The 26140-nt window shown below is 39.1% G+C and overlaps 1 protein-coding gene across 3 annotated transcripts in view; it reads left to right on the top strand.

Moving 5' to 3' along the window:
- The window catches only part of CDC25C (cell division cycle 25C), a 36501-nt gene extending 10361 nt beyond the window's left edge, over positions 1-26140 (top strand). Inside the window, exons 3-14 of one of the 3 annotated variants that reach the window (XM_047872523.1) lie at positions 1002-1035; positions 1151-1240; positions 1817-2058; positions 2397-2545; positions 5825-5983; positions 17790-17942; positions 19328-19429; positions 20996-21058; positions 22356-22454; positions 22993-23126; positions 23760-23871; positions 24070-26140. In XM_047872523.1, the coding sequence (XP_047728479.1) occupies positions 1002-1035; positions 1151-1240; positions 1817-2058; positions 2397-2545; positions 5825-5983; positions 17790-17942; positions 19328-19429; positions 20996-21058; positions 22356-22454; positions 22993-23126; positions 23760-23871; positions 24070-24219 (1487 nt within the window). In that variant the 3' untranslated portion in view covers positions 24220-26140. The remainder of the gene's footprint in view (positions 1-1001; positions 1036-1150; positions 1241-1816; positions 2059-2396; positions 2546-5824; positions 5984-17789; positions 17943-19327; positions 19430-20995; positions 21059-22355; positions 22455-22992; positions 23127-23759; positions 23872-24069) is intronic. The other 2 variants (XM_047872513.1, XM_047872506.1) reach the window with 2 other exon arrangements.

Below are 26140 nucleotides of genomic sequence, written 5' to 3'. Positions count from 1 at the left end.
AATTAATTAATTAAACCTATTAGTTTTAATTAATTATTGATTTAAATAATTAATTTAATTAGTTTTGAGTTAATTAATTTATTAAGACTTTATTTTTTTTAACAGTTTTTTTAATGTTTATTTTTGAGGGAGAGAGAGAGTAAGAGTGGGGAGGAGCAGAAAGAGAAGAAGAGAGAGCATCACAAGCAGGCTCCACACTGCCAGGGCAGAGCCTGACACGGGGTTGGATCCCACCAACCAAGGGATCATGACCTGAGCTGAGATCAAGAATCAGTTGTTTAACCGTTTAACTGACTGAGCCCACCAACTGCCCTTCCACTGTTTTTTTTTTTGTTTTGTTTTGTTTTTTTAAATTTTTAACATTTTATTTATTTTTGCAAGACAGAGAAAGAGTGTGAGCAGGGGAGGGACAGAGAGAGAGAGGGAGACACAGAATCCAAAGCAGGTTCCAGACTCTGAGCTGTCAGCACAGAGCCTGATGTGGGCCTTGAACTCATGAACCAAGAGATCATGACCTGAGCCGAAGTCAGATACTTAATTGACTGAGCCACCCAGGCGCCCTGCCCTTCCACTGTTTTTAATAATACATGTGAAAATTTCACTTTAGATTGCTTGTAGTTTATTTGACTTGCTTTAAAAATCCTAACTCATGCAAACTGGATAAAATCTTGGCAGTAGGGATAATAATTCATAAAAAATAAGTATTAGCTCCCAATAGTCAATGCTGGAAAATTAGTAAATTTGGTCTACATAAGATGTAGGACAAGCTCATCATCTTTAATGGATATCTCTATATATCGTTATGAGGGCCTTATCCCCAGGATGTCACTTAACATCTTCATATTTGCCACAGAGAGCACTTTACATATTGTATGGAGACATATCAACTAGATATAGGGCTCCTAGAGTGGAAAAAAGGAAAAGTTGGGATGCCACAAGCCATTGAGGAATAACTAAACAGTATTTGGGGTTTACTGACTGGCACTTTTTTTGATCTTCAGGAATCATCACCAGCACTTTACAAAATGCAGCCCAGTGAGTAACATCTATTTCTTGGGTTTGGGTTTGTTTCTCAGGTGGTAGGCAGAGGCTTTCCACCTCACCTGTGGCTCAAGGATGCTGGATGTTCTCAGAAAATGTTCTCTTGTAGGCACAGCTGCTTTGTAGCACTCCAAATGTTTTGGACTATGGCAACAGGAAGAAAGATGCAGTATGTAGCTCACCCACAAATAAAGAAAATGTAAGTGTTAAATGGAAACCCAGATACATTAGTACTTTTCTCCCTGTGAGGGGAGCAACTCATCAGTATCATTATGAGACCCAGAACTGTTATCCCTCAGTATGCAGACAATCAAATTGCTTCACTATAAGGCAAAAAAGTATTTATGGTTTGTTTTTTATCTTTAAGATTTGACCTTAGAACAGACACCTAGCTCCATGTCTTCCAGAGCAGATCATCATTATTCCTCATGTTCAGTTGATTGGTTTAAGGGCAAAAATCTCTATTAGTGTAGTTTGGGAATTTAGGGCTATTTTTTTAAACAGATAATGTATATAAGTTGTTCACATACTCTGTGCATGGCTTCATGTATGGGTTTACGTAATTTCTTCTTATTTCTCCCTTAGTCAAGCTTCTTAGCCCATGTTCTCAGAAAGCCATGGGCCTTTTTGTCTGAGCCTCCGGCCTTCAGTCAGTTCTAAGTTGAAACTGGGCTCGACAGAGCCACCTAATCACCAAGATCGTTCTCTAACGATCCCTTCAACGAATTCTCTTTTCTTATTTTTTTTTTTTATGTGTATTTATTTATTTTGAGAGACAGCGCATGTGCGAAAGAGCACAAGTAGGAGAGGAGCAAAGAGGGAGAGAGAGAGAATCCCAAGCAGAGTCCAGCCTCTGCACCAAGCCAGATACAAGGCTCGATCCCATGACCAGGAAGGAGATCATGACCCCAGCCAGAATCAAGAGTTGGACCATTAACTATATGAGCCACCCAGGTGCCCTGAATTGTGTTTTCTGGCCATCTTTTTCTTTCCCCTGCCTGTCATCCTTTCCCCCAGGTCAGTATCTATAAAAGGTAGCTGCTGTTCTTCTTTTCTCACATTGACTAAGTTATACCCATGCTTTTGTCTGTTTTAATCAGCTTATTCTTGATTTGACACTGTCCTTGTAATCACTTTTTGGAAATCTCACCATCCCCTCCCTACTCAGGCTCCCCTTTTCCTCCCTTCCTTTGGCTTGTGACCATAAAATCAGTATCCTCCAAAGCAAATCTACATATCATACATCAAATCCAAACCATAATTTGTATTGTCAGGATATAGGATCAACCTTGATTATACTTAATGTGTTTTGTGAGGGTTATTCATGGCTTCACCTGATGAAATGTTTTTGGCAGGGCTTGCTGACACTTGTCTTCCTCCAGCCAATGTAATTTTTCTTATGCAGAAGAATAACACTTTGAAGTCCTCCGAGTGGTGGGCATCCAGGAGCCTGAAGTTTCAAAAGACACCAGGGGAGCCTTACATGTCTCCCCTTTCTCTACTGGTGAGTCACTGAACATCCTCATCAAGGGTCTGCTGAGGTGTTGTGGATTATAGGATGGCAGGTCTGCATTACAACCCTTTCAATTTTTCTAAGCTGGCTTAGGTGAGAAAAGTGGTTGGAGAAGTAACTCTGGGAAAAGTAAGAGACATCCTCTGACGTTTTTATTTGTTAGAAAATTCTTAGGCCTTTAGGGGGCGCCTGGGTGGTTCAGTCGGTTAAGTGGTTAAGCTTCCGAGTTCCGCTTACATCATGATTTCACAGTTTGTGAGTTGGACCTCTGTGTCTGGCTCTGTGCTGACAGCTTGGAGCCTGGAGCCTGCTTTGGAATCTGTCTCTGTCTTTCTGCCCCTCCCCTACTCGCTCTTTGTCTGTCTCTCTCTCAAATATGAAAACAAAACAAAACAAAGCAAAATAACATTAAAAAAAATTCTTAGGCCTTTAAAGTTGTTCTATTTTGGGGTCCCCTGGGTGGCTCAGTCAGTTAAGCATCTGACTTCAGCTTAGGTCATGATCTTGTGGTTGGTGAGTTCAAGCCCCTTATTGGGCTCTCTGCTGTCACCACAGAGCCTGCTTTGGATCCTCTGTCTCCTCTCTCTGCCCTTCCCCCCCCTTCTCAAAAATAAATAAGTGTTAAAGAAGGTTTTTTGTTAATTTTTTCTATTTTATTATTTATGTGATTCTTCCCACCCTAATTTTAAAAGTACTATGTGCCCATTGTGAAAATGGTTTACAAATATAGCAAATATAGGGGTTCCTGGGTGGCTCAGTCAGTTATGCGTCCAACTCTTGATTTCAGCTCAGGTCATGATCTCACGGTTTGTGAGTTCAAGATCTGCACCAGACTCTGCTAACAGTACAAAGCTTGCTTGGGATCCTCTCTCTGTCCTTCTCTCTCTGTTCCTCTTTGCCTTGTGTTCTCTCTCTCTCTCTCAAAATAAATAAATAAACTTAAAAAAATATATATATATATATATGATAGGGAATATAAAAAAGAAAATAGTTACCTCATAGAGAAAAACTATTAACATTTTACCTCATTTTTTTATAGTCTTTTAACTATGTATATAATGTTAGAGTTGAAGTCATATTAATTACATATGTATAACATTTTTTTAAAGAGATTCCTTTTTTTTAAAGTTTATTTATTTTTGAGAGAGTTGGGGGAGGGGCAGAGAGAGAGGGAGAGAGAGAACCCCAAGATTATCTGACAGTGCAGAACGTGATGCGGGGCTCTATCTGACGAACTGTGAGATTATTACCTGAGCTGAAATCAAGAGTCAGGTGCTTAACTGAGCCACACAGGTGCCCCATATATATAACTTTATATCCTGCTTTTTTAAGATATATTTTTTTTAACGTTTATTTATTTTTGAGACAGAGCAAGACAGAGCATGAATGGGGGAGGGGGGCAGAGAGAGAGGGAGACACAGAATCGGAAGCATGCTCCAGGCTCTGAGCCATCAGCCCAGAGCCCGACGCGGGGCTCGAACTCACGGACCGTGAGATTGTGACCTGAGCTGAAGTCGGACGCTTAACCGACTGAGCCACCCAGGCGCCCCTATATCCTGCTTTTTTAAAGTTAATATTGAAACTTCTAGTAAACATTATTCTTTGTTGGATGCTTTTACCCTAACAAATGGACCACAATTTACATAGTTCCCTATTTTTGGACACTTAGTGGTCCCAATTTTGCTTTTACAAATAATGTTATTATGTAAGGTCTTGAGCATAAATCTTTGCCTACACTTCAAAATTTTTTCTTTAGGATTGGTACCAAGAATTATAACTACCAGGCTAAAGGATATATTTTTAAGATTTGTGATACATATTTCCAGATTCCTTTCAAAAAAAGTTATGAATTTACATAATTCATGAATAATCAATAGCTCTTTTGATAAATGTTTATTTTTTTAACTGCCAGTTAGATTGATAAATGTTTTATGTTAAAAACAATTAGTAGTGATTTCATGTGAATATTAGCTATGCACATTTTGCTAGTAAATGATTGTGCCTTTGTCCATTTAGATACTGGAGTCTTAAGTTACCCAGGCATTCACTTGCTTTTAATAGACAGTGGGTTCAAGATATTCCAGGGATTTGGGGTCTAATCTCAATCTTAGGGAAAAATCTTTTTAACACAGCACATCCTAAGTAGATTAAGTTGACCGTGTTTCGGATATTTGATTTCTTGGAGAAGAGGAAGACTTGGAGCCTGGTAAATTACTGGGTAGTCTTCTTCTTTTTTTTAAAGCTTTATTTATTTATTTTTTAATGTTTGCTTGTTTGTTTGTTTTCAGAGAGAGAGCAGGGGAGGGGCAGAGAGATAGGGAGACAGAGAATCCCAAGTAGGTTCTGTGATGCCAGCACAGAGTCTGATGTTGGGCTCAAAGTCATAAACCATGAGATCATGATGTGAGCCAAAATCAAGAGTTGGACACTTAACCAATTGAGACACCCAGGTGCCCAGGTTGTTTTCACCTTTGACTATTGCAAATAATGCTGCTATGAACATTGATGTAGAAATATCTGTTCAAATCCTTGCTGTCATTTTTTGAGGGTATATACCCAGAAATGGAATTGGTGGATTATAAGATAATTCTATATTCAATTTGGAGGCAAGCTGCCATACTGTTATCCATGGCAGCTACACCATTTTTCATTCTATTTGGTTTTTTGGTGTTGAGCTATATGAGTTTTTATATATATATTCTGGATATTAATACCTCATCAAATGTATGATTTGTTGATATTTTCTCCCATTTGGTGGGTTGTCTTTTTACTTTCTTGGTGGTATTTTTGATGCACAAAAGTTTTTAATTTTGTTAAGTCCAATTTGTCCATTTTTTCTTTTCTTTTTTTTTTTTTTTAATTTTTTTTTAACGTTTATTTATTTTTGAGACAGAGACAGAGAATGAACGGGGGAGGGGCAGAGAGAGAGGGAGACACAGAATCGGAAGCAGGCTCCAGGCTCTGAGCCGTCAGCCCAGAGCCCGACGTGAGGCTCGAACTCATGGACCGTGAGATCGTGACCTGAGCTGAAGTCGGATGCTTAACCGACTGAGCCACCCAGGCGCCCCCATTTTTTCTTTTATTGCCTGTGCTTCTGTCATATTCACAAAATCATTGCCAAATCCAATGTCATGAACATTTCCCACTGTTTTCTTGTAAGAGTTTTATAATTCTAGCTTTCAAATCTTTGCTTCATTTTGACTTAATTTTTGTATATAGTATAACGTAAGGGTTCTGAATAGTTTTTAATATTGTCAATATAATTGACAGGACAATGGAAAGTTGGTGGAAGGAGAAATGAAATATCTGGGCAGTCCCATTACTACACTTCAAAAATTGGATAAAAATTCAGAACTAGAAGAACACCAGGCAGAGGAGATTTCAAATGAATTGATGGAGTTTTCTCTGGAAGATCAAGAAGAGATCAAGGTAAAATGCTCCCCAGTATCTTTGCATTTTCCATATTCCTTCATTCTTGAATTAACAATGTTGTGTATATACTGGGTTTCAGTATATACTTACTGAAGTATATACCACTTACTAAGTAGTAGGTCTGCAGAAATCAAGAAGACATGATCTCTAAACTCTAAGGGCTACCCGATAGGATATCAGGTAACTATGGGATTCTTATTACTGCTGGGTGAGAAGGTTCCAGTTAGTAGTTTGAGTACCTCACCATCAATGTAACTTGGTGTAAATGATGGCTCCAGGATAATAGTAATGGATGGAACATACCTAGCATGATTTTTCAGGTATTTTACAATATATCCTTTTGTCTTTTATCCTCCTCATGTCAGTGGGAGGCATACCTGAAGCCTGTGGCTTATTGGCCATATACTGAGGCAGTATATTGCTTTCTGCTCCTAAGCAGCTTCCGTACTGTCAGCACAGCGCCTGATGTAGGGCTCAAACCCAGGAACCATGAGGTCATGACCTGAGCTGAAATCAAGAGTTGGAGGGGCGCCTGGGTGGCTCAGTCGGTTAAGCGGCCGACTTCGGCTCAGGTCATGATCTCGCAGTCCGTGAGTTCGAGCCCCGCGTCAGGCTCTGTGCTGACAGCTCAGAGCCTGGAGCCTGCTTCAGATTCTGTGTCTCCCTCTCTCTGACCCTCCCCCGTTCATGCTCTGTCTCTCCCTGTCTGAAAAATAAATAAACGTTAAAAAAAAAAAATTAAAAAAAAAAAAAGAAATCAAGAATTGGAAGCTTAACCAACTAAGACACCCAGGTGCTCCATAGCTCTTAAATTTGGGTCTTGGTCCATTTTGATTTAATTTTTGTGTGTAGTGATAGGTAAGGGTCCAATTTCATTCTTTTGCATGTGAATATTCAGTTATCCCAGCACCATTTGTTGAAAAGACTGTCTTTTCCTTGTTGAATGGTCTTGGCTCCCTTGTCAAAAATCATTCGACCATATGCATGATGATTTATTTCTGGACTCTATTCCATTCCATTGGTCCATATGTGTATCTTTATAGCAATACCATAGTTTTGATTACTGTAGCTTTGTAGTAAATCATTTTAAATATTTTTTATTCCACAAATTATACCTGAATATATTCTTCTTAAAAAAAAAAAAAACAACAACAACCTGTAATAGCTGAGGCTAACCCTATCTGATCACTATTGAAGAGCAACTTTGAGATTATCTGAGATTATCTGGGATTATAGGGAAAAGTCAAGAGTGTGGGAGTTAGTGGAACATATTGGTCTAGAAAGTAACAGACTTTGGACCCAGACTTTCTGGGTTCCATAGCTTGATTCTTTAACAATATGGGTACACTTATATGATTTCCCTATGCTTTAGTTTCTTAATCTATAAAAAAGAAAAAGTTTGGGTAACTATTTCATCGAGTTGTTGTGATGATTAAATGAGTTAATTGTACATAAAGCAGTTAGAACAATACTTGCTCAATTACTAATGTTTAATTATTGTAGTGTAGTATGAGTGCTTAATTACTATAGTGTAAGGGCCAAAATATGTGGAATTATAAAGATTGATGGAGAAGGGATGCTCAATAGCCTTGATGTCCTAAGCGAAGTGAAAGTTGCAGTAATCTCATGACTCAGTGGTGAGTGTTACATGACAGTCATGATTAGAGAAGGTTATAATCAACTTTCGGAAACCACAGAAGGGAATTATTAAAAGGCTAATAAAATGATATTTGTGCTGTTTTATATGATAGACCTACATGGCATAGTGTGCTGTTGCCTAGAAGCAAGATTGGGGACTTTGGAACTCCAGAGATGATTAAGAGAGGGCTGTAGGGTGCTAATGGCAGATGAAAAAGGGGTTGAGTTAGTCTAGGTGATGGTGAAGGTAGCAGAGAAGTAGAAGATGATGAATCAAAGCCTGGATAAGGAGCCAAATGTCTCACTGAGTAGACTCACTAAAGTAAAAACAGTAATGTGGTTGAAAGTTGCTGAGGAGCAAGAAGTGCCTAGTTTAGAAAGCTTTGAGAACTAGGGGAAAGTTTAGTCAGTTTGAGAGCATGCCAAGTTTGAATTCTTGATAGTAGAGTAATAGAGGATAGTTGCAGATCTTTTTCTTTTTGTTTTGTCTTTTTTTTTTTTTTTTTTTGGTCCCTCTTTTTCAAGAGGCTAATGTGGAGTGCAGGAGAAGCTTGGTGCAACTATTGAGTTGTGAAGTCACTGTCCAAAGGGTTTTCAGTTTTCAGAACACTGTGAGTTTGAGGAGAGAAGAAATAGGGATTTTAGTGTTGTTGGTGTAACAGAGACTAGACTGGAAAAGAAAAATGAGAGCCAGGTAATAATAGTAGGTCCCATTTATTGACTACTTAGAGTGTACTGGGCATTGTGTGTTGAACAGTTTATATCCGTCATTGCGTTTAATTTTCATGTCAGTCCTGAAATATGAGTGTGATGCCCCTTTATTTTCTTTCTTTTCTCCCTTTTGTTCTTTCTTTAGTCTTATCTTAGGAGGAGAACATCTGGCCATGGGATAAAGGCTCTTACCCAAGGTCACAAAATTAGCCATTGGCAGTGTCAGGATTTAAGGTGAGATCTGCCTGACTCCTGAGCTGATGTTTCTAGCAGTATTTGGTGTCTTTTATGAAGATACCTGGAAGGTGAAAGTTGTCCCAGGAACACATAGTAATGACATTTGCTTTTTGAGTAGGGTTGGTAAGGTTGAATAGTCACAGTTTGAATGAATTGAAGTGTTCAGGAGGATGGTGAATCAATTATCTAGAACAGTGCTGTTCTGTAAAACTTCCTGAGATGATGGAAATGCTTTATATCTGTCCAATACAGTAGCCCTATGTGCGTTTTGAGCACTTAAAATGTGGCTAGTGCAACTGAGACACTGAATTTTTAATTTTGTTGAGTTTTAAAAAAAATTTTTTTTTAAATGTTTATTTTTGAGAGAGACAGAGACAGAATGTGAGTAGGTTAGGGGCAGAGAGAGAGGAAGACACAGAATCCAAAGCAGGCTGTAGGCTCCGAGCTGTCATCACAGAGCCCCACGCGGGACCCGAACTCACGAACTGCGAGATCATGACCTGAGCTGAAGTTAGACACTTAACCGACCAAGCCACCCAGGTGCCCCATAATTTTGTTGAGTTTTAATTAATGCAGACAACCATGTGTGGCTAGTGTTACTATAATGGGTAGTGCAGATCTAGAATCTTCTAAACATATGGTCCCTGGAGCAGTAGCATCAGTGTCAGGAATTTCTTAGCAGTGCAAATTTTGGGGCCCTATCCCAGAAACTTTGAATCAAAAAACTGTAAGGGTGGGGCCCAGCAGTCTGTTTTAACAAAGCTTCCAAGCGAATGGCATTGGTTTGTAGGAAAACAGCAGAACCAAGATATGATCTGAAGGAGACAGGGTGGGTATTGAGAGAATTGATGTTGACCTTCCTGAAACAAACATTATTGAGGGCTAACTGGTAATGGAGGGTAGATCTGTGGAAAAACAGCAAGTTTAGGCATAGTTAGCATGGGGAAAGGTTCCTAGGCCTTCTGGAGAAAAACAAAGAGCAATATAGAGTGAACATTTAGTGGTGCTCTTAGAAATATATATTAGTCTTCATGTTTGCAAAATGTAGCTAAAATAGTCAAATCTCAACTAGTATTAACTTAGGGAATTAAATTTAATGTTGATTAAAGAGAAAATTTTTTGTTTTCAATTTTATTGTTGAAAATTTATCTAATGTGTTTAATCTGCTTTTATGAAATAAGTACAATGAACATAATGGAAATTTTTCTTGTCTTTGAAACATCATTGTGAATTGTATAATATAGACAGTATGGAAGAATGGATTTAAAATAGATGGACCCTAGGGGCGCCTGGGTGGCGCAGTCAGTTGAGCGTCCGACTTCAGCCAGGTCACGATCTCGCGGTCTGGGAGTTCGAGCCCTGCGTCGGGCTCTGGGCTGATGGCTCAGAGCCTGGAGCCTGTTTCTGATTCTGTGTCTCCCTCTCTCTCTGCCCCTCCCCCGTTCATGCTCTGTCTCTCTCTGTCCAAAAATAAATAAACGTTGAAAAAAAAAAATTAAAATAGACGGACCCTAGGAAATACTCTGGAGAGTATGTTTATTTACATGGAAGAGTAGCATATGGCTGTGAGATATTTATTTTGTCTTTAAAAAATAATAATTCCCTTTAAGTTCTCATTTTAATGTATTGTGACTCATATAACATCATTTTCAGTTCACACTATATAAGAATATGCATAGCAGTAGGTTTTAGAATAGAAAAGACATAGGGATGTTTGTTTGGGGTTTACATTCTTGATGCTAAATGGAAATAGATACCTGATAGAATAAGGAGATTTGTGTAACCTCAGTGATTTTTGATTCATTCATTTAAAAAATATTTATTGAGTACCTATTAAGTGTCAGATACCATGTTAGTAATACATACTAGGTTTATGGTCTCTTGGAGTTCGTATTCTTATCAAAGGGATATCAACAACAACAAACACACGTTTGGCAGGGTAATGCATGTTCTAGTTAGAATTCTTGGTTGCAATCAAAAGAAACTGATTATTACTTACCTTAGGCAGAAAAGGGATTTTTCTGGAGGGTATTGAGGAGCTCAGAATTGCTAGGAAGGCTGGAAAACAAGGTAAGGCCTGGCCACAGTGCTGCTATGGGGTCATTGTTCTCAGGACATTACCACCAGCTGCCTGGACACTTAATGTCACCATTACTGAACCCCCTGCCCCATGATGTAATCCCACCTGATGCTAGACTCTTGCTCAGGGACATTTGCTGCCACCCACTATATTCTCAACTGTGATGCTGCAACCATAAAAAAAAGTCTCAACCAACCTTTTGCTTTTTTTGTGTTATTCCTCAAGTTTCAAAATGCAGTCAGGAATATCCGGTTGACTATAAAAGAATGGAAAAAGGAATTCCTGTCCCCCTTCGGCCTTCTTATCAGGATGCAGGACTGCCTCCCATCTAATTTGAGATTTTACCAAATCTCCAATTTTAGCCAAATTGCAAATGACTGCCATAACAGACAAAATGATTTAATTATTGCAATTGTTCAAGTGTAAAGAAGGTAACGAAATGGGGACTGAAATAAACACTAATTGAAGGGAACCTTTTAATGGGAATAAATAGGAAAGGCCTCCTTGAGTAGGAGATATTTAGTCGAGAACATATTGATAAACTGTCCCAGTTTGCCTGCCATTGAGGAGGCTCCTACAACCTGGGTCTTTCAGTGCCAGAAGTGGGAAAATCATAGACAGATTTGAATGAGTTGGTCACTCTAGTTGTGCAGGAACCATACATGACCTGACTAGAGACAGGAGGATTCCATGAGGAGCATATTGTAGGTGCAAAGTTCCCAAGGTTGAATAGATCTTGGTGTGTGCAAGGAATTGAGAAGCCAGTGTGAAAGAGGGTGACATTTGCCTGAAGTGGGATAGCAGGTAAGCAAGAGACAGACGATACAGGGCCTTAGGGCTATGGTAAGTGTGTGGATTTTATTCTTAGTGCATTGGCAAGCTATTGGGGGATATTAAGCAGAGGAATAATATGATGTGGTTTATTTTGTGAAGACTGCCCTGTTGCTCGATGAAGAATGGATTAGAGAGGATTAAGAGTTGGAAGGAGGTGGGAAAAGAAATGAAAGCAGGTACAAGTAGGACAGGAAGCTATTTCAGTAGCTTCAGGGAAAGTTGGTGGTAGCCTGGACTACGGTGGTGGCTACAGAGACAAATGGATAAATTCAAAAGCTATTTTGGATACAGAGTAGACAGGACTTGGTGGGTTGCATATAGGCTGTGAAGGAAGGATAGGATCAAGGATGATTTAGACACGTTAAATTTGAAGTGTTTTGGGGGCTCGTGGGCGGCTCAGTCACTTAAGTGTCTGACTTCGGCTCAGGTCATGATCTCACGGTTGGTGATTTCGAGCCCTGTGTTGGGGTCTTTACTGTCAGCACAGAGCCCACTTCAGATCCTCTCTCCCCTTCTCTCCCTTTGCATGCCCCCCTACGACACCCGTGTGCTGTCTCACACATTCTCTCTCAAAAATAAACATTAAAAAAACAAGTTTGAAGTGTTTCCGTTTCAAAGGGAAAACAGAAGCAATCATACCCATATAATTTACCATCCCTCTTGTCATCCTGCATGAAGTGTCCCTCCCCCTATCTGAAGCTACCTCCCCCTCTGCACTTCCACCTGTTGATTGATTGATTCATTCATTTGGTAACACTGGGGATACAATAGTGAACACAACAACTCAGCAAAGTCTGCTCTCATGGAGTTTACATTCTAGTCAGGAGGAAACAGATAAATAAACAAATACATTTATAATATGACAGATGGTTAAAGACTGTGGTAAAAATGCAGGGTGAAGAGAATAGGGAGTACCTGGATTGGGCTAGAGTAGAGTGGGAGTTGATATTTTTGATAGGTTTCATAGATTAGAAAAGACCTCTCTGAGAGCGATGTTTTAGCAGACATCTGAAGCAGGTGAGGGTACCAAACAAACAGGTATCAGGAGGGATGAGTTTTTCTAGGCAGAAGGAAAAGCAAGTGCAATGCTTTTGAAGTGGGAATGTGCTTGGCATCTCTGTGGAACACCAAGAAGCCAGTATGGCTGGAGCAAAGTTAGCAGGTGCGCAGTGGGACAAAGTGTAGGTAGTAAGAAGGACAGGTCACATAGGGCCTTGTAGGCCACTGTGAAGATTTTGCAAAAACCTGAGTCACATGGAAGCATCTCCTCTTGACTGTTTCTGCAGTAATCTGCTCTTTTTCCTTCCTGTATTATCATTTCCCCCTTGCTCCTAGATGAAGACTTCACAATTTTTTTGGTATCAGGATTCCTTTGCAATCTTAGAAATTGTTGAGAACACTTTGCCTTGTACCTGGTCTTACGGGAAAAGCATCCAGTTTTTCTCTGTTGAGTATTGTTAGTTATGGGTTTCTTAAGATGCCCTTTATTAGGCTGAGGAAGTTCCTTTCTATTCTTAGTTTGCTGAGAGATTTTAGCAGGAAGAGAAAATATTCTGTCAAATGTTTTTTCTGCATCTATTGAGATGATCTTAGGAGTTTTTTTTAACTTATTAATATGGCTAATTACATTGATCTTAGAATGTTAAACAACCTCTCATGCAGGTGATATCCTTACTTAGTCATGATGTATTATCCTTTTTACATGTTGTTGGATTTGATTTACTGAAATTTTACTGAGAATTTTTGAGTCCATGCTCATGACAGATTCTGATCTTTACTGTTTTGTTTTCCTTGTAATGTCTGTAATATTGGTATCAGTGTAATGTCATCATTTGGAAAGAATTCACTCTTTTTCAGTTTTCTGGAAGAGTGTGTGTAGAATTGGAGTTTTTTGTTTTTTGTTTTTTTAATGTTAGGCCAAATTCACCATGAAGCCATCGGGACCTGGGCTTTTCTTTGTGGGAAGTTTTAAAATTACTAATTCAATTTTTACTTTTTGTAGATCTAGTCAGATTTTCTATTCCTTCTTCATTAGTTTCAGTCTTTTTAGGAATTTGCCCATTTAATCTAAGTTTTCTCATTCATTGGTATGTAGTTGTTCATAGTATCCCTGTATAATCTTTTTTATTATAATTGCTAGTACTGTCCATTCTTTCATTCCTAATTTTAGTAATTTGAGTCTTTTCTCTTTTTTTTTCTTGGTCAATCTAGGTAAAAGTTTATCAATTTTGTTGATCTTTTCAAAAAATCAACTTTTGGTTCTGTTGTTTTCTCTTTTCTGTTCTTTACTTCATTAAGTTTTTGTTCTAATCTTTATTTCCTTGCTTCTGCTTGGTTTGGATTTAGTTTCCTTTTTGATGGAAGGTTAGGTCATTGTCTTGAGATCATTCCTTTTTTTCTGTTACAGGCCTTTATAACTGTAAAGTTTCACTTAAGCACTACTTTAGCTGTATCCTTAACTAAATTTTGGTATGTTGTGTCTTCATTTTTATTCATCCAAAAGTATTTTCTAATTTCTCTTGAGATCTTCTTTGACCCAATGTTTATTTTGGAGTGTGTTGTTTAATTTCCACCTGATTTGTGAATTTCCCAGATTTTTTTTCTGTTACTCATTTCTGATTAATCCATTGTGGTCAGAAAACATACTTTGTATGATTTCAGTCTTTTAATATTTATTGAGTCTTGTCTTATGACCTAGTGCATGATCTGTCCTGGAGAATATTTCATGTGTATTTGAGAAGAATGCATGTTCAGTTGTTGGGTACAGTTTTCTGTAATGTCTGTTAGGTTTAGTTGGTTCATAGTATTGCTTCAATTAGTTTTTGAACTTTCTAAAAATGCTCCATACTAAATGTGGCCATTACTGGCCTTGCTATTCTTACAGGGCCTTTGCATTGTTGTTTCAGCCTGGAACATTCTTCCCATAGGTAACACAGGATTTTTTTCCCTCAATTCAGTCTCATTTCCCTACATGTGTTAACCATCAGAAAAGCCTTTCCTGACAAGCTTTCCAACCCAAATGTATTCCCTATCTTTTTATTCTTCTTATTTTTTACTTATAGAATTTAAAAGCACATATTTCTTTGTCTCTTCCACTCCCTTATTCACTGCTATGACACGTAGTAGGTACTCAGAAACTGCCAAGGAAGTATGTGGATATGGAAATCTGGAAGTAAGAGCAGAAGTCTTGATTTGAAATAGATATTTGAGAGTCATCAGTATAAACAATACTTATTTTCAAAACAGAAAATTTGAATTCACAGATAGAAAAAAAAAAATCACATAAGGCCAAAGTGAGGAGATATAAAAGGGCCAGGACCTAACCCTCGTCCAACATCTGTTAGAGGTTTGGTAGTGAAGAGGCCCAACAAAGAGGACTGAGAAGGAGCAACAGAGAGGTAGAAGCTTCATGGTTCTATAGTTCAGGGATTGCCTGTACCAGCCCTAATCTAAACTAGAAGGTGTCTTGAAGCCAAGGAAGAAGGCAGTAGCCAACTCCATGGAAGCTACTATGAAGTTCAGAAAGATATATGTCTAAAGATACAGTGATATGAAGATTGCTGATAACTTTGACAAGACCAGAAGCCAAGTCTATTTGTATAGAAGAGTGTGCAGGCCATGAGGAAATGGTGATGCCTTCTCAGTTTACAAAATAATAATTATTCAATTAGATCTTTTTATAAAATCTGCAGATAGACTCGAGCTTAGCAAGTTTCCTTTTCTTCTTCCTGGCCTTTTCAATGCTTAAAACTCCCAAATATTGAAAGTATTTATTGATTCCTTAAAGAAGGAAAATCACTAATTGGCAGATATTGAGTGCCATCTAAGCCAGCTGGTCCTTGGTTCTCCCCACTGCTGCTTCTGAGAACTGGGAAATTTTGACTAGCAAGACAAAGCTAAAGTATCCTCGTGTCTTCATGACCAAGCATGTATGCTCTTTGCAATAAATTGCCTTTTGTTTTAATATCAATGTGTTGAAAAGAATCTGTTAGAAAAGTAGTGGCTATTTCTGTTTGTTAAAGTAGTTTTCTGCTGTCATTTATTTCTGGGTTCTTGCTTTGGATTATACAAAACACAAAAAGATATTTATCACCTTCATTATCACCATAATACCTACTAGAAACCTAAAGCATCAATGCAAGAGAATAGAGATTCAAGAAATAGACCCATGCATATATGGCCAGTTGATAATTAGACCAAGATACAAAAGCAATTAAATGGAGAAAACATGGTCTTTTCAACAAATTGTGCTGGAGCAATTGAAAATCTATATGAAAAACAAAAACCTCAATCCATACCTCATGCCATATATAGAAATTAGCACAAAACGGATCATAGACCTAAATGTAAAATCTGGAACTATAAAACATCTGAAGAAAAAAACATGGGAGAAAATTTCTGTGACCATGGGTTAGGTAAAGGTTTCTTAGATATAATATTAAAAAATGGATACATTTCCCTTAGTAGCTCATTCATTCCAAACTCTTTAAAATGAGCCGTTAGCCTAATAATTTGGTATGTTCTAGGAAGGCTCTTATGGTTAAAAGAAACAAAGACTGCACTAAGGCCATCAAATTTGAAATTCCTATCTGGCTTTCTCCTGCCTTCTTCTCAGGGCAAAATTGAAATTATATGAAGAATAGTGGGTCAAGAAGTCTGGGTAGCCTGTTCCTCATTCCTTTACTACATCTCTCTGCCACTATACCTTCGGTTCATCCATGCATTCATCACTGGCCTCATGGCCTTGACTGTATCTCTTGACTTCTTCCTTTTAAGCTTTGGCTTCTGTTGCTGCCTAATTATTTTGCCATTTTCTAAGTTAGACTCCCAGGAGAGAGAACCTAATTGGCCCAGATTATTTTTACATATTCTAGGCTACTAAATGGGTGTGTTGAACCAGCAATATGGGCCTGTCAGTGGCTCTGGACAGGGTTGTGGGGATGTAGGGAGTTGACTGGCATGGATCCAAGGGAAAAGGTCTGTGTAAAAATATTGGTAAATAAAATGTGAACTGTACCTGCAACTGGTACCATGAACAATGGAGTTTTCCTTAGATGGGACCATCGATGTGACAAACACTGTAATAGATATAGTTACTATAAAGTAAAATTTTGATGTTCTTTTTTTATTCTCCCAGAAATCATTGACCATCAACTTGTCTTCTAGTTATAGCTCTCTTATTATCTAGCTCACTTCTCAATCAATCCATAGCAGTTAGTGAGGTGAGTGTATAAAGTAGAAACTTTTGGCTTTTATCTAGGCAAGAGATAGAAGGTATATGGGAACAGAGGATAAGAATCTTGGATTAGTTGAGGGGTACCTGGCTGACTCAGTCACTAGAACATGGGACTCTTGATCTCTGTGTTGTGAGTTCGAGCCTCATGTTGGGTGTCAAGATTATTTAAAAACATTTCTTTTAAAGAATCTTAGATAAGTTGAAAGTTGTTATCAGAGGTCATTTAATATATCCCTCTGCCTGTGGTTATAATACCCAAATCATGGCTTTCAAGGAGACAGTAGTCCATCATGTTACACTTTAGTCTGGGCCAGTAACTCCAAGGCTAGTTCTTCATGGTATTTAATCCATTTTTCCCATGATAGTCTTCATAATATCAATCCTATAATAGTAATCTTGATATTAGATTCTAGTGTTCCCGTTTCCCTTGCAGGATGCTTATTTTGCTATTTTTCTTTCCCACTAACAACCTCCTTTATAAGAAAGCTGAGTGGTATTTTTTCTCTGTCCCTCTAAGAAACTACTACCCAAAAAAGTGACACATACTCTTGCTGCCTAGTATTTTTTTTTACCCAGACTGACCTTTTTGGTTTGTCATCCTCTATTTTGTTTGGGTCCTTAAATGTTGATTGTCAGAGTCTTAAGATCCTATAGAGAAATTGTGGGATTAGGTTCATTTGTTTGTTTTTTCCCTTGACTGGAGGAATTGAGTTTGCACTTGCTTTCTCTTACAAGAATTGGTGTGTATAAGATGGTCACGTGGTGAATTTGGTTTGGCTTAGAGTTAATGTATCTGGGGGAGATGAAACATCATGCAGTCTGAGGAGAAAGATGTTAACAGGAGGGGAAGAGTGGTTGCTTACCTAAGGTTTTGCCTATCAAACTTTAGGGTTGCTAGAAATCACCTGCGCAACTTGCTGAAGTGCAGATTTTAATTCAGTCTGGGGTCCAATATCTAGGATTCTTCATTTCTAACAAGCTCCCCAGAGTATTCATGCTGCTGGCCTGCAGACACACTTAGAGGAGTAAGAACATGGCGGGGGGCGGGGGGTGATATTCCCATACAGGCATCTTTGAATAGAAGCTCCTTGTATCGCTCGCCTTCACTGCCAGAGACTCTGAACAGGCCAAGACTGAATCAGGTGGTAAAATTCAAGGACAATCCCATAGCGGATAAAGTAAAACAGGAGTATTGTTCTCACAACAAAGAATTCAGGAAGGTAAGAACTTTTCAAGATGAGAATCTGTTTAATGCTCTTTCTTGTCTTTTCTGCTTTTTTGGTATGAGGATTGCTTTAGTATATCTTCTTTTTAATTACTTTTGCTTTTTGTCTCTTTGTTCTGTCTTTTCTACATCTGCATCCATGTATAAAATATTTAACAGTAAATATTTTTTATATTATACTTCTGGAAATGATGTTGGCATACTGTCTTCCCAACTTTCTTTTTTAAGATCTGAGAGGATACAAGGGAATCTTGAATGGTAAGGATATTTACTGCTGTTTTAACTGCATTCTGACAGAAACAGCATCATGGAACACACTGTTTGGTGGCAAGTAACTTTTGAAAAGCTTAGCCCCCATTTCCTACCTCTCCTTTATAAAAAAAAATCTAAATACATTTGGCTGTTTTATAGTACATAAGTTTCACATAAACAAAAGAAGCTGTTGTGAGGGGCGCCTGGGTGTCTCAGTCAGTTGAGCATCCAGCTTCGTCTTGGGTCACGATCTCGCGGTTCCTGAGTTCAAGCCCTGCATCATGCTCTGCGCTGACAGCTCAGAGCCTGGAGCCTGCTTCAGATTTTCTGTCTCCCCCTCTCTCTCTCTGTCCCTCCTTGACTCGTACTCTGTCGCTCTCTGTCTCTCAAAAATGAAAAAACATTAAAAAAAAAAAAAGAAAAAAAGAAGCTGTTGTGAAATGTCCATAATCCCATAGGCCAGAGATAATTATTGTTAGCTGGTGTATGTTCTTCCAGATTCTTTTTTGGATGCAGTTTTTTGTTTTCTTTTATTAAAGTGGTATTACAAAAGCACATGTTTTCTCATTTTTTTAAGGGTATCATGAACTTATTTTCATGTCAATGAAATTAATCTACAACATACTTTTTTTTTTTAATGTTTATTTATTTTTGAGAAAGAGAGAGACAGAGCATGAGCAGGAGAGGAGCAGAGAGAGAGAGAGAAAGAGATGGAATCCAAAGCAGGCTCCAGTCTCTGAGCCGTCAGCACAGAGCCCATTGTTTGGGGCCTGAACCCACAAACCATGAGATCATGACCCTAGCCAAAGTCAGAAACTTAACTCCCTGAGCCACCCAGGTGCCCCTACAACATACTTGTTATTGCATAATAGTAATATATAATGTGTAGAATATGATTTGTTTAAACAAGACCCTGTTATTTATTAATAATCTTTCTCTATTATAAACTTGCTGGGATATACATTTTTACAGATAAATCTTTGTGCGTATTTTTATTTCCCTAGGAAAACAAACAATTATTAGATCAAAAGGTGTGCATATTTTTAATAAGTCTCCACTCCTTCTCTCCCCTGGTTTTTAAACTTTTAACATGAGGAATTGGGGTGGGGGAAATCTTGTCATCTTCAGGGCTTAGGTCTAAAGAAGGCAGTCTCTCTCTGTGACATTAATATCACTCAGATGCTGGAGGAAGAGTCTAACCAGGGGTCTCTGATTGGTGATTTCTCCAAGGTGAGTTTGGTTATACTCATCCTATATTTCACTGAGTCATTTTGGATTTGAGTCTTCTTTTTTTGTTGTTGTTGCTTGCAGAGGACACTAGGTATAATCATGTATCCTCACCAACTACTATTTGATAAACTGAAGGTGCTATCATGGTAGATCTAGACCCTAAGCCTTTCCAGTGAAAAAGTACTTTTTATTAATTCTGGGAAAATCCAAAGCAGTGGGGAAGTGTGAGGCTTTTTACTTTTTTCTTTTTAAAAATATCTTTTAGGGTGCCTGACTGGCTCAGTCAGTTGAGCGTCTGACTTTGGCTCAGGTCTGATCTCACCGTTTTTGAGTTCGAGCCCCACATCACGCACTGTGCTGACAGCTTAGAGCCTGGAGCCTGCTTCAGATTCTGTGTCTCCTTCTCCCTCTGACGCTCTCACACTCTGTGTGACCCTCTCACACTCTGTGTGTCTCTCTCACAAAAATTAAATAAAACATTTAAAAAAATCTTTTAAAATTATATAAATAATACTTGGTCATTACAGGAAAAGTAGAAAATGCAATATACCTCAAATCTTATGAACATCTTGGTATATATTCCTCCAGACTTTTTTCTATGTATTTTCACAAACACACATGCATATTTTACATACACAAATACATATTTTTGGGTTTTTTTGTTTTTTCACAAAAAATGATTTATACTGTTTTGTGATCTACTGGGGTTTTTTTTCTTCCTCATTTAATGTATCAAGAACATCTTTTCATGTCAATAAACAGTTCTGCTTCATCATTTCATAATTTTAAAAACTTTCTTTCTTTCTTTCTTTCTTTCTTTCTTTCTTTCTTTCTTTCTTTCTTTCTTTCGAGAGAGGGTGAAAGCAGGGAAGGGGCAGAAAGAGAGGGAAAGAGAGAATCCCGAGCAGGCTCTGCACTGTCAGCGCAGAGCCCAACATGGGGCTTAAACCCATGAACCAGGAGATTATGACCTGAGCCAAAATCAAGAGTCAGATGCTTAACTGACATTCAGGCACCCCAACAGCATTTCATAATTTTTAATAGTACAGTATTTCTTTTTTCTTTCTTTCTTTCTTTCTTTCTTTCTTTCTTTCTTTCTTTCTTTCTTTCTTTTTCTTTTTGGATTCCCATAATTTTTTTAAAAGATTTTTATTTTTTTACTTTTTTATTTGTAAGTAATCTCCACACCCACTGTGGGGCTTGAACTCACAACTCTGAGATCAAGAGTCACGCGCTCTACCAACTGAGCCAGCCAGGCATTCCTGCCCATAATTTCTTGATAAAGCTGTTCTTGTAGCATATTTACTTTTACAAGTTTTCCTTTTGAACTGTACCAAGGTGGACATATTTATAGCTAAATCTAAAATTTTGTACACACCCTTGATTAGTTCCTTAGAATCACTTCTTAGAAATGGATTGCTACATATGCAAGTTATAGAGACTCTTGATTGTTTTGAAGGCATCTGGGGTTTTAAGGTCAGTTGGAAAGGAGGACAATTTGTGGTCTTTGATCTCAAATTGGGGTATAGAAAATTTGTTGTTATTTCAGCTCTTGGGTATTTCTAGGTGTGTGTGCTGCCAACCGTGTCAGGGAGACACCAAGATCTGAAGTACATCAACCCAGAAACAGTAAGCAGATTTCTGGAGATGGTAACTGGTTACATAAGCTACCATCTGGTCTGTTCTGTCCCTAAAATCCCACTTCCATTATATTTCTTTCATTGTGTTCACTCACATAGGCACCTCATTCAACTGAAGCTGTGTTAAAGGAGTCCCGTTTATCCCATTCTGTTGCCTTTATTTTTAATTAAACCAGTGATATAAAATTGTTATGAAAGAGAGAAAACAATAAAGGAAGGGAGGGCAGGAAAAAAGTCAAAATCACTCAGTTGAGGCAAATTTATATCCTGGTTTAGAGGTTACAATCCCATTGACACCTTTCAGCGTGTGGTAATTATTTATAGTGTTCTCTTTCACTCTCAAAAGTGTCCTACTTTGTGCAATAGTTATTTGGTCACCCTACCCATAATCTCATCACTGGAGATAACCACTAGTAATATTTTCCTTATGGTCTTCCACGTTTTATTCTGGAACATATTTGATAAAAATAGAATCATAATGAACATGTTAGCTTCTATACATGTTGAAGTTAGCTTAGCAAGACATTGTAAATATGTTTCTACATCAATAAAAAAAATCTATATTATCCTTTCAATGACTATATAATATTCTATTATATTGGCATGTATAATTTAACCAAACCCCCATTATTGAATATTTAAGTTATTTGTAATATTTTGATAACCTAAAATAATGAATGCAGGGATGAATATTGTTGTCCCACATCTTTGCGTACTTTTCTGTTCACTAAAGATGTTGAAATAGAAATTACTGAGTCAAAGTGTAATTACACTTACATTTACAAAATTCACTCCAGAAAGGTTGAACCAATTTACACTGTTACAAGTAGCTTAAGGATGTCGACCTTTTCCTTCCTTATCCTTTCCTGAAAGATTTGCTTTCTTCCTTTACGATGGAGCATGGGGAACCATTTCCCATTTCTTCCTGCAAAGTCGGAATTGCTACCTGCTACCTGTACCACTGCAGAAGTCCTTGGGTGTCTTCTGAGAGGCTCAATGCAGCCATGCCTGCCTCCAGATGAGTGGCTTGAATACGATTTTCTCTGGTGTCTTGACAATACTAGCTACTTCGGTGTTCCAAAAAGACCATTTCCTATTTTATCCTCTTGAATGGGGGGTAAGGATGCAACCATTGCTCCATTTCAAAATATAGGGGGCCTTTGGAGGACGGGCATACAGTAGAATCCTGGGTGACTAAAGGGAGTACAAATGACGAACTGTGTGAAGGGCTGTTCTCTCCCTTGGAGTGACTGGGAGCAGAGTGTTTAATCATTGTTTCTGTGCAGGTGGCTGCCTTACTGTCAGGGAAGTTCCAGAGTCTGATTGAGAAGTTTTATATCATCGATTGCCGCTATCCATATGAGTACCAGGGAGGACACATCCAGGTGAGGTTACATAGGGGACATTAGTTGGGAGGGGCTGGAGGTAGCTCGAGCAGAGTCTATGGATAAAAGCCCTATGAACTCCAGAACCAGGGCAGAGGTTATACATTTGGATAAGGCTGCAAGTCCTCATTCCTATTCTAATTCTGTGTACGTCGAGCAATTTACTTTCCCTTTTCCTCCTAGACCGATCTCCCCCTATTTTGTTGGAGCCAAGGGCTCCTACTTCAAATTAAAATATTAATGCAAGGACTGAGAAGCACTTTGCAGATACTCACAGACATTCCTCACAACGATTCCTACATGTTAGGGGTTGGAGGGTCAGTTCTACAAACATTTATTGAATACCTACTACATACCAAGCTCTATGCCAGACCTTGGGGATAGACCCAGAGATATAATTAGATCTATGCCCCAAAAGTGCTTATAGTCTAGACTTCTTTGCCCAGATATCCCAAGATGGTATCCCAGTTATTTCTAAGTGTTGTAACTATCCAGAGGTGCTTAAGGAAATACAGTACTTACCAAAATTCTTCTACAGGGAGCCTTAAATTTGTACAGTCAGGAAGAACTATATGACTTCTTTCTGAAGAAGCCTGTCATGCCTCTGGACACCCAGAAAAGAATAATCATCGTGTTCCACTGTGAATTCTCCTCAGAAAGGGGTCCCCGAATGTGAGTGTCTACATGGGCAGATGTTGGAAATGGACCTTGAATTGGGACTTAAAACCAGAGAGCCTTCCCAGACCAGTTCAGACAGAGACTGGAATGAATGAATGAATGAATCAATGAATGAATGAATGAAGAATGCATATTTTCCATTGCAGCTTAAAGGTTAGAGAAGTGGAAGGAAAGGTTTCTACAATTTAAAAGTTTGGAGCAGAGGGGTGCCTGGGTGGCTCAGTCACTTATGCATCTGACTCTTGGTTTCGTCTCAGGTCATGATCTCACGGTTTGTGGGTTGGAGCCCTGCATCAGGCTCCCCACTGACAGCGTGGGACCTGCTTGGGATTCTCTCGCCCTCTTTCTCTGTCTCTCCCCAACCATCAAAATAAGTAAACTTAAAAAAAAACATGTTTTTTTTTTTTTAAAGTTTGGAGTAGTGAAGGAAAAAGGATTGGGAATGAGATACCAACAAAGGAAAGGAGAAAGAGTGACTACTTGAACCTTGTTTTGCAAAAACAGTGAGATCTGGAAGTCCTTTGGGGTTACCCATAGTCTATTCTTTGTTCCCCTCCCCAGCAAATGGTCCACAGAATTCTGACCTTGCTTCTTTTCACCCCACTCACCTCTGGGTTTTCTCTGAAGGTGCCGCTCTCTCAGAGAAGAGGACAGGGCTCTGAACCAGTATCCTGCATTGTACTACCCAGAGCTATATATCCTTAAAGGGGGCTACAGAGACTTCTTTCCAGAATATACGGTAAAGAATGGGGCACGTGGGCAACAGGAGAGCTCAGACTTGGGGGAGCCAACTTTAGCATTAAACTTCCAGGGCCTGCAAAGCCCTCCGAGAAGAAACTGCTGCTCTTCTTAGCTACTACTATCAGCATCTCCATTATAGTTAGTAGGCAGAGTTCTGGAAACTGGAGTATCCCTTACTTTGTCCCCTACCTTTCAGGAACTGTGTGAACCACAGAGCTACTGCCCTATGCATCACCAAGACCACAAGGCTGAGCTGCTGAGGTGTCGAAGTCAGAGCAAAGCATGGGAAGGGGAGCGGCAGCTGCAGGAGCAGATTGCCTTACTGATGAAGGATGTGAGCCCATGACTATGGATCAGTGGTTTGCTGCTTACAAGTCACCCAAAGACACTGTGGAAACCCTGAACAGAAAGAGCCATGTTGAATGTGGCAAAACCCAACATTGTTAAAAGATGGCTGCAAACCAACAGGCTGCCAAGATAATGAAATTCTAGGCCTGGGGGTTGGTTTTAGCAAAACTGCTGGCTTTAGAAGGCTGTAGCTTTGGGTTGGATGGAGATTTGTGTTGCTTCAGCAAGTGGTTACATTCTCTTCACAATTAAATGTCTTATTACAAGCCAGCCAGCTCTTTCTCTCCCTGGGTCTGTGCAAGGGAGTTGGGCATCTTCTTTCTCTGTACATTCCTTCTTTGTTTCCCTCTCTCTCTTTTTCTTAAATGAGAAAATAAACACTACAAAATTAGAGATTTGATTGTGAGCTCAGTCTACTCCTAGAAGGTCTTTATAAGGAAGAGATCACCAAATTAGACTCCTTTAAACAAAGGTGTAACCATCTTGATTTATAGCTGAGGGCAAGGTGCTTTTCTCTAGACCTGTGGTTCTCAAAGTTTGGGCCCTGAACTGTAAGCATCATCTGAACTTCTTTGAAATGTAAATTTTCAGGCATCACACAGTTAACTAAAACAAAACTTCTGAGTTAGGGCTCAGAATTCTGGGTTTTGAAATTTCCCTTTCAGGTGATTCTGATGCATGCCAAGCCTTGAGAACCTCTGCTCTGGAATGAAGGAAAACCTTTTAAACTGCATTCTCCAGCAGTATCCTGGCTATCCTTTCCTAAACCGTTCCAAGGTATGCGTTACCTAAAAGTGTGCCCCATACTCAGCATGCTGTGATAACTAGGCTCAGAGAACCAAGATGATTGCCATGTCTAAGGCAGGTTATAGTTCTGAGTTGGGCTCAAAAAGATTCCTTGTCTACAGTGGAATTTTGACTTTTCTCATTTCCCACAGTCTTTTCTCCATTTCACATCTCACAGAGATAAGTTTAGGACTTGGGAAAGTTGAAAATAGATATCTGTGCTATCTGAAGATAGGAATAAAAGGATACAAAAGTAGTAAGCAGGAGCAGTTAGACTTAAGGAAGACCTTTTCAACTATTTTCCAGCACTGTCCCAGGCTTTCTGTTCTTAGAGTTCTTTAATGTAACCAGGCTTTCGTCTTCATAGTGAGATACAGCACTATGGCCTGGGGTGGTTGTAGAATTGCCACTGATCATTGTCATTCTGCATTAACCTGGTAGGAGTGCTAGCCCAGGACTGGAAAAGGACAAAGGGCTCTGAAGCCTGGCTGAGATAGAATAGAGACAAAAGCGACATCTTCCCAGGTTCTGGGGCCAAGAGACTTTTTTTAAGTAAGTGGGAGGGAAGAAGGGCAGTAGCTGGATTGATGTTTGCAAGGTTCGCTAGTGTGCTTCTCTTGGAGTGCGGCGGTTGTGCTTCCCAGCAGAGGGCGCTGCTGTATTCTTTAAGGCAGCTTCTGGAGTCTGCAGCCTCCGCTGCTTGCACTTGCCTCTCTGCGCAGAAGGAAGCTACCTCTCTGGCCTTCTCCCTGAGCCTTGAGCTCAGAGCTCAGAGGGCTGAGGGGAAAGGAGAGAAAAGCTGTTGCTGTATTAGGTGCAGAAGGCTGAGGGGAAGATGCTGCTTCTCTGTCCCACTCCCACATCCTTACGCCTGCCAAACAGGTACTCCTAGTAGCCGGAGGAGGAAAATGTTTGAAGTACCTCCACTTCCAAATATGAGGAGGGAGTCCCCTGACTTATTGCCTAACCTAGTGGGTCATTTCCTGATCATTTTCCCCAGAAAAGTAGAACCAAGCCCCCACCTGGGAAGAGACTGGTGCTCATGTTCATATTTCAGTAACTTTTTTTCCCAGTCCCATTTTATTTTATTAGTATTATTTTTTAACATAATTTATTGTCAAATTGGGTAACAT

Source organism: Prionailurus viverrinus, chromosome A1 (assembly GCF_022837055.1).
Source record: "Prionailurus viverrinus isolate Anna chromosome A1, UM_Priviv_1.0, whole genome shotgun sequence".
Taxonomy (NCBI): domain Eukaryota; kingdom Metazoa; phylum Chordata; class Mammalia; order Carnivora; family Felidae; genus Prionailurus; species Prionailurus viverrinus.
This window is presented reverse-complemented; position numbering and strand designations above follow the sequence as displayed.